General features: G+C 40.5%; 1 protein-coding gene across 1 annotated transcript; it reads right to left on the minus strand.

The window, feature by feature from the left end:
• Nucleotides 1-542: 542 nt before the first annotated feature.
• Nucleotides 543-8073, minus strand: LOC142101925 (uncharacterized). The gene is made up of 5 exons (XM_075186370.1): nucleotides 7849-8073; nucleotides 6409-6525; nucleotides 5526-5699; nucleotides 4460-4550; nucleotides 543-3406 (listed from the first exon to the last, which is right to left on the minus strand). Exons 2-5 carry the CDS (start codon nucleotides 6493-6495, stop codon nucleotides 2418-2420), a joined length of 1341 nt encoding a protein of 446 aa, XP_075042471.1. The 5' UTR covers nucleotides 6496-6525; nucleotides 7849-8073; the 3' UTR covers nucleotides 543-2417.
• Nucleotides 8074-8343: the final 270 nt, after the last annotated feature.

An 8343-nucleotide genomic window follows, 5' to 3' on the forward strand; every position in this document is an offset into this window, starting at 1 on the left:
CAGTGAGTAAACCTATTTTTTGCCACTCCAATGTGGAAACTCAATATACTGCGCTTGTCATCTGGATCCCCACGAAAGTTTCATCTACACGTAGATGCGGGTTAGATCCATTCCCTAAGGGGATTGTATTTCTCTGTATCACAGCTCTGTCCGGACGCAGATTTATTTTAGTCACTCCTCGTTGTTTGCTTAGTCCTTGGATTAATCTGGACACTTATCCATTCAACTGGACACTTGTTTTTTGATTGGGGACTATGAAACATGAGCCCTATATAGACAAAGTTCTGTGACTACACGTTCCATCTAGTATGGTATGAGAGACAATTTTACAGATATCTTTAATCATACAATGTTGTGTAGCTGTCGATAGCTCTGATAAATTGTTTTATAATTGTATGAAAAAAATATAAATTGATTTCGTATTTGCATTAATTTTATTAAAGAAAAACTAGTATCACTATAAAAATACACCTAGTGACTGAATAATGAAAGATAGTTATAAATTATATACCATTTCTAAATAATTATTTTTAGCAACAATATATTCACAAACAAACATAACTCTTTCATACCTTCTCTGTAAGTATGACGGAAATTTAGAAGATGTGCGACACCTTTTTTAAATGTCAAAAACAACAACACTTTGTGTATCCTGCCCCTTCAGTTTATTATAGATAAAAATATAATAAATAAGAAATCAATTATATGTACAAGATAACATATTAAAACATAATAATTATTTTACTCGTTGGTAGTGTACAATACGTTTACAAAGAGGGGATATTTCTTTTATCGACTCCGACGTCCAGAAATCCCGCTTAAAACGTCCATTAATGTTTTCAATCAGTTGGAATTGTTGAGACAGATTGGATGAAACCATTACAGATGCGTCAAAGTTTATTTTAATCACAGAAAACATGAAAATATTTTTTGGGGTAAAAAAAAAGCATGTTGTAGTAGAGAAATAGCACCAGGGACCCCAAATACTTCCCCCTCGATTATCTAATGAAAGAAAACAATTTATTGTTTGGCTTGGAGAGTAGACTTCCTGTTACTCCATTCAGGAGAATACTGTTGGACATTTTAAATAAAAGTCATCTCAGATCAACCATTACATTTCTCAGAAATGCCTCTGTCTTATTACAGGCAAATAATGCAAAATATTTTTTTGTTGTTGCCTGTCTTGAAGTACCTTCATTATTGCTAGTGAACAAACTTATTTATGGCAAACACTGTTGCCTGACATGTTTGACCCTCTGGAGACGAGGGGGAGGGGTGATACAGAGAGGGGTCAGTTCTTAAATCTGACCGCTATGTTTAGATGTATTTGTTCAGCCTCACCATCGGACACTAGATCTGTGTCCAATACGAGTGGAAAAATTGGATAGGTCCAGTCTTTCGGAAGTTGGACAATGCACACAACATATGCAAGTTGCTGTTATCACCAATCAGGAAAGATATCATCATAATTTATTTATATAGCGCCACTAATTCCGCAGCGCTGTACAGAGAACTCATTCACATCAGTCCCTGTCCCATTGGGGCTTACAGTCTAAATTCCCTGACATACACACACACAGACAGACTAGGGTCAATTTTATAGCAGCCAATTAACCAACTAGTATGTTTTTGGAGCACCCGGAGGAAACCCACGCAAACACAGGGAGAACATACAAACTCCTCACAGATAAGGCCATGGTCGGGAATTGAACTCATGACCCCAGTGCTGTGAGAAAGAAGTGCTAACCACTTAGCCACCGTGATCAGATTTGTAGCATATTGAGTAACTGTTAATGCCTTAATTAAACCAAATTCGCAATCGAAAACACCAGACGTGACCAACTTTAGACTTGTGGTCCATACGGCTCCAGATGGGTGGATGTCAACGGGTAAAAATAAAGCTCCAGAAGACTCTTAGTAGCACCTCCTCCTCAAACTATTGCCCCATGTGTTATATATTGTACATGAAACCCTATAATGTAGTCACCACTTCTCAGAGCGTTGATGCTTTACAGATCTCCGACGGATTTCTTTGGTATTTCAGTAGAAAATTCAATAAAAGACACCAAAATGTTATATGCACTGAATAACTAAAGCTGAAAAATGGTTTGACATATCGGAGAACTCTTCCCTTTGGATGACAGGACAACCTGAGAGATCATTATGGCTGCTTCCATTCAGCAACAACTGAGAAGAAACTAAAATATTTAAGTCAGTGTTTATTGCCCATATGTTAATTTTGCAGACATGCCCGTGGCATGGATACTACCGTGTTGACACGTTTTATCAGACCAGTCAGTACATAGTTAAATTCCCAGAATTCCCTCATGCCAGTGGCATTGCGTTGCTTTAAATGAAATATATTTATCCTTAAAGCAATGATGTTTTTGTGTTTACATCACATTACAAGTTCTCTGCTACCCTGTGTGCGTTTTCTGGTGTATTACAAGATTCGACCTATACGTAAATGTCTTCCCGCACTCTCCGCATGAGTACGGCTTCTCCCCGGAGTGGATCATCTGATGACTGGCGAGGTGCGAGGTGCAGACGAAACTCTTACTGCACACAGTGCAGACGTAAGGCCTCTCTCCTGTGTGGCTCCTCTCATGTATGGCAAGATGTAGGCTCCGCGTAAAAGATTTCCCACATTCAGAGCAGATGTACGACCCCCCATTCGTGTGGGTTTTATGGTGATCCACATAGTGCGATCGGTGGGTGAAGCTTTTTCCACAGTCACCGCACACAAACGGTCGCTCCCCAGTGTGGGTTCGCTGATGGCTAATAAGGTTCGACCTGCGAGTGTACCGTTTTCCGCAGCTGCCGCAAACAAATGGCTTCTCTCCTGTGTGGGTTTTCTGGTGGCTCACAAGATGGGAGCTGGAAGTGAAACGTTTGCCGCATTCCTTGCATCCATAGGGCCTTTCTCCCGTGTGGGTCCGTTGGTGGATAGTCAGGTGCAAAGCGCGAGTAAAGGATTTACCGCATTCACCGCAAACATGCCTTCCTTCCTTCCTCCGGGTGTTCCGGTGGATGACAAAATGCGAATTAGATGCAATGATTTTACCACTTATAGAGCACACGTAGTCTTTGTGATGTTCGTTGTTTTTATGTTGCTCTTCTGCACAATTATTTACAGCATTTTCGCGTTTATTGCACATTACTTCTTTTTTAATGTTAACCTCAGAATTGTCTTTTTCCCCCATTTTAAAACTGGAAACGCACTGGTTACGTTGAGGTCGATAGTGGGTGGGGCTTCGTCTCTCAAACTCCACCCCTGGTTTCCTAGAGGTCATTTTCTTGTTTTTTGCTGTGGTCCTCCTTTCAGGAATAATATCTTTTGTCGACCATTCTTTCATAGGGCGATTGTTGTGAGATTTCTCTTCCACAGGAAGCCAGGCCTCGTATTCTGCAGAAAGGGGAATAAACAGGTCATTACATGTTATCACATCATTTTATTAAATGTTATTATATAACTCTGATATATCTGATTCTATCCTATCCCAGTACATGCTCGGGTTGTCTGTGCTGCCAAAAATCAAAGTTAAAGTTCTGTAACTAACCTAGAAAACCCTCTAATACTCCCAATCTGGCCTCACACTCAAACGAAGCAGAATCAGACCTGGAAATTATTTGAAGTTGATTTGTCACCTATATACAGTAGAGACAGTCATGTGGAGTAGTGGTTGGCACTTCTGCCCCACAGCACTGGGGTCATGAGTTTGTTTCCCAACCATGGCCTTATCCGTGAGGAGTTTGTATGTTCTCCCCGTGTTTGTTTGGGTTTCCTCCGGGTGCTCTGGTTTCCTCCCACACTCCAAAAACATATTAGTAGGTTAATTGGCAGCTAACAAATAGACACTAGTGTGTGTGTGTGTATGTGTATGTATGTGTGTGTGTTAGGGAATTTAGACTGTAAGCTCCAATGGGGCAGGGACTAATATGAATGAGTTCTCTCTACAGCGCTGCGGAATTAGTGGCGCTATATAAATAAACGGTGATAATGATGATGAGTATGTAGCTTATTATTCAGCCCAGAACCAGTAACATCACTAAGGCCTAACTTTCATGAAGTATTAGTTAGTTCCTAGTGAACGGACAGGCCGCAGTCCCATGAAGTCTATACAATGGCTCCCACCACTGTCTGCAGGTTACAGGTTCATCAACATAACTAAGATAAACCAAATATCGTAACACAAATGAATGAAAAGGTTGCGCCCATTTGTTGATCTACATTTCACTGTAATGGATCATTTTTCACACATATAATTTTAACAATTTTATACATAATGACCATTATAACCATATAACAGAGTATATATGACAGCATCCACTGGTCAAGGCCTCATAGATATTAACAATGTTCAGGGACACCAATAAAGATAAAGAATTGTTAGATGCGTGGCCTGTGTATAACTTCTGTATCTGTGACACAAAGAACTGTAGACTGCAAAACTCTTACCCGGCGTTCCGACAGCGCGGTCGTTCTCCAGCATCACAAACTTGTAGACCTCCTTGCGTCCTTCTATGAACTCCCACTCCTTCAGAAAGATCTGGAAAGCAACACAAGCTTTGGTAGAGAACACAAGAGGCTCAGGAAGTCCCTATTGTCCTCAAGCTGCAGGTTTCACACTCCAACACCAAATCTATTGATGAGATTAACTCTCCACAGTGATATCTCTAGATCAGTGTTGGCTAACCTGTGACACTCCAGGTGTTGTGAAACTACAAGTCCCAGCATACCCTTCCAGCAATAAGCTGCTATATCTTGACAAAGCATGCTGGGACTTGTAGTTTCACAACACCTGGAGTGTCACAGATTAGCCAACACTGCTCTAGATCATGTGTGGCTAATGTCATATATGTATTCTAAAGAACATTATAATGAATTAAGAATTCCATGTCTTGTGTCACAACATGGACTTTCTGCTGCCCAGAATTGCGGAGCGATTTCTACTATCCTTATAAATAGCAGCAATTTGCCATATTTAATCACACGTAAGACACTGGATAGCCATAGAGCGGGTTAAACATTTCGAACTAAATTAGAACATAAAATTAGAATAGTTATAACCTGACCAAATGGACATTGGTTTAAGGTAGATATTTATCCTAACCCACAGTATTATAAACTATATGTTGTGCAGGTTTAAAAAAATAAATAAAAATATTTGAGAAGATTCACCTGTATAATCCTCTAGTTATTGTCTACTGGATATAGCAGTTGTGTGGTTGAAGTCTACACAGTGTGCACTGAATACATATTAGACATTTGCTTCCCCACATAGCAATGCCGGAAAAATCTTAACTTCTCAGATCTTAATGAAGTGTTTATTTGTTAATGTTGCCAAGTAACTTTATTGTGAGAAAGATACATTTACACATCAAACACAAAAAACGTGATGGTGTCAGTACGTGAAGGTATTTAAACCTTAGTTTTCTGGTAGAATTTCCACACGTATTTCTGCTACAAAGGCCTACAAACTACCTTTCATGAATCTGGACTATTGTGACATTTTCCAACGTACGTCTCCAGTCAGCAGACGGATGATAACGGAGGCATGTTCTACTATCTTCTCCATCGTTAGTATGGGCATGTCCGCCTTCTCCTGCGTGTCGTCTGGACGATCTATGATGGTCTTCTGGCTCCTGGAGAAATGTTCTTGGACCTGCTCCCCATTTCTCTTCATGGTTAAATAATCCTGGAAAAAAAACAGAATATTAGAGGATATGATGCATGTAGTGGGGGCTTTCATGGTGGTCTTAGCACCATTCCCTGCAGAACAGGTTCATCAGTATCTACACATTCACGTAAGGACATCTATATCAAGTCCAGGAAACCCAAAACGTCTTTATGGAACCTATGGGCCTCTGATTGTTGTTGTAATACCCCTCCCAGCATGCTCAACAAATCAGGGGAACTCATCAGTTATCACTCATCACTTGGGCAGCACGGTGGCTCAGTGGTTAGCACTTCTGCCTTACAGCATTAGAGTCATGAGTTCAATTCCCGACCATGGCCTTATCTGTGAGGAGTGTGTATGTTCTCCCCGTGCTTGCGTGGGTTTCCTCCGGGTGCTCCGGTTTCCTCCCACACTCCAAAAACATACTAGCAGGTTAATTGGCTGCTAACAAAATAACCCTAGTCTGTGTGTGTATGTTAAGGATTTTAAACTGTAAGCTCTAATGGGACAGGGACTGATGTGAGTGAGTTCTCTGTAGAGCGCTGCAGAATTAGCAGCGCTATATAAATAGCTGATGATGATGACTTATCGCCATACCACCACTGGCAGCTGCTGGCCAAATTCTGGAGGCATTTGCCCACTCATCCATACCCACTGCAATAATCCCATGAAACTCCAGAACATAGTGAGACATTGACCAGGGCTAGATGTCTCCAGCACATCTCACCGCTCCGGTCAGCAGGAAGATCATGTCTATAGCGTGACTTAAGATCCTCTCTGTCACGTGTTTCTTGTCTCTGTTCATCTCCATCATCTGCCGTCCCCAGGACGTCCGGCGGTCACTCTGAAAGACATTCACCACCAGTTAGAGAGACCGACAGCCGATGGTCACCTTCATAGGAAACCAATAGAAAAGGTTTCTCTTGGCAATGTCTCTGTGCACAGTACAACTTCTCATGTCACTTATGCAGCGTGATATTCTCAGTGTGTAATTTGGAATTTATTGCAAGTTCAAATTTAAATGCAGTTGACCTGTTATGAGATCAAGCCCTGTGATCATGTTATGTTATCAAGTTACCTTTATGTACATCCAAACTTCACCATGGGGATGGAACACGGCATTTCCAGGGCCTATGGTAAAATTTTGGGGGAGGGACCAGTGGTGACCGTCTACCCTCCTGAGAGGGTATTGTGTTAGTGTCAGTCCAGCAGAAAAATGCTTTTGAGAAGAACTAGTATCCAACTACTGAAAGCATTATGTAATAAGAACATATAATACAAAATAATGACCAGGAACTAGGAATTACATCCAGCACACTGAATAGAAGTGGTACTGTGCAGGAGCCCATAACAAGAAAGGATAGATAGATAGATAGATAGATAGATAGATAGATATATCTATAATATAAATGATTTATAACAAATGATTTATAACAAATATTTTCTTTTGACGCTTATCTCTGCGATAGAAAATCTAGTATCACTGCAATTTTCCAATAAAATGTTGCGGGGCAACGGAGTAATATTCCTCTGCAATACCGGCAGCGGTAAAGGGAGTCTTACCTCTTTGCCAGCCAAGTCCTGCATGACTCTGTGCATGAATGGCTCTGCTTTGCTGGTTCACACATACACAGTGCTGGGAAACCCTAACTTTTGGATTTTTATTATAGAAAAAATAGTTATAAAAATGATGCTGATAGCCTTATTAGAAAAAAATGATTTATATATATTAAGCATATTTTTCCTGTATTAACTTCAGCTGATGGTATCCTGAGATATTGATATATGAGGATTGCAGCGGTAAATCTACCACCGCGATGCTTCTTCTATAAGAATTCATCGCTGGGAGAGAACAGGCGCAACCTCTTAATATACTATGCAAAGCCCTAACTCTAGTAAAACCGATCTCCCACTCATAGACAGGCCACAGAGAGAGAGAAACATAGAAGGAGAAAGAGACAGAGGAGAATAAAATTAAGTTATACAAAATACAAATTACATTTCTATAGTAAATGTGCTCAGACAGCCCATCCCATGCTACACCACAGGATATTTAGCAAGTCTCTGTAATCTGCTTGTTGTCAGATACACAATACTGGCAGTAGTGATGTTTAGCTAAGACTGGAGCTCTCTACACATTCAATATTTAATAACCCTCAGCTCCTACCTGCTGCAGCTCTAAGGCCCTTTGTGTCCCGATTCATTCTACAGCTGCACTGATTGGAGGCAGCCTGTCATGTGACCTCCCTCTGCCGAAAAGGATTTCGGTACATGTAGTTCCTTCCATTTATAACTGCAGTAAGATGCAGCTGGACCAAGACCACAGATAACGCCGGTGTCATCCTAGGTGTCCACTAGAGGGCAGCACGTGTACGGAGAAATTCTTCCTAGACTGCAAAATAAAGAACAACTACTGTCTGAGACCCCATCAGGGATATTCTGCATTCATTTGTGAAAATTATTCTGCAAAAAAAACTATTGCAACATTGTGCTTTCTCTCTTAGTTTAAATCTACCAAACGTGTAATATATTGTGGTGTCCTATTTTAAAGGATAGTAGATCACATATTATTATAATATTTATTCTTGTTAATTATTTATGATACAATTAGCTCTGTACATTTAAGTCACAGAAGAGTTATAATAGCTTGATTAACCCAGCA

This window comes from Mixophyes fleayi, chromosome 9, assembly GCF_038048845.1.
Source record: "Mixophyes fleayi isolate aMixFle1 chromosome 9, aMixFle1.hap1, whole genome shotgun sequence".
NCBI lineage: Eukaryota > Metazoa > Chordata > Amphibia > Anura > Limnodynastidae > Mixophyes > Mixophyes fleayi.

What these genes read in the sequence shown, in the direction of transcription:
- LOC142101925 (XM_075186370.1), bottom strand. Translation starts at nt 6,495, where the DNA reads ATGATGGAGATGAACAGAGACAAGAAACACGTGACAGAGAGGATCTTA. An exon ending in TCTTCCTGCTGACCGGAGCG is followed by an intron (nt 5,700 to 6,408) that starts GTGAGATGTGCT and finishes TTTTTTTTCCAG; the next exon opens with GATTATTTAACCATGAAGAG. An exon ending in TCCGTCTGCTGACTGGAGAC is followed by an intron (nt 4,551 to 5,525) that starts GTACGTTGGAAA and finishes GTTGCTTTCCAG; the next exon opens with ATCTTTCTGAAGGAGTGGGA.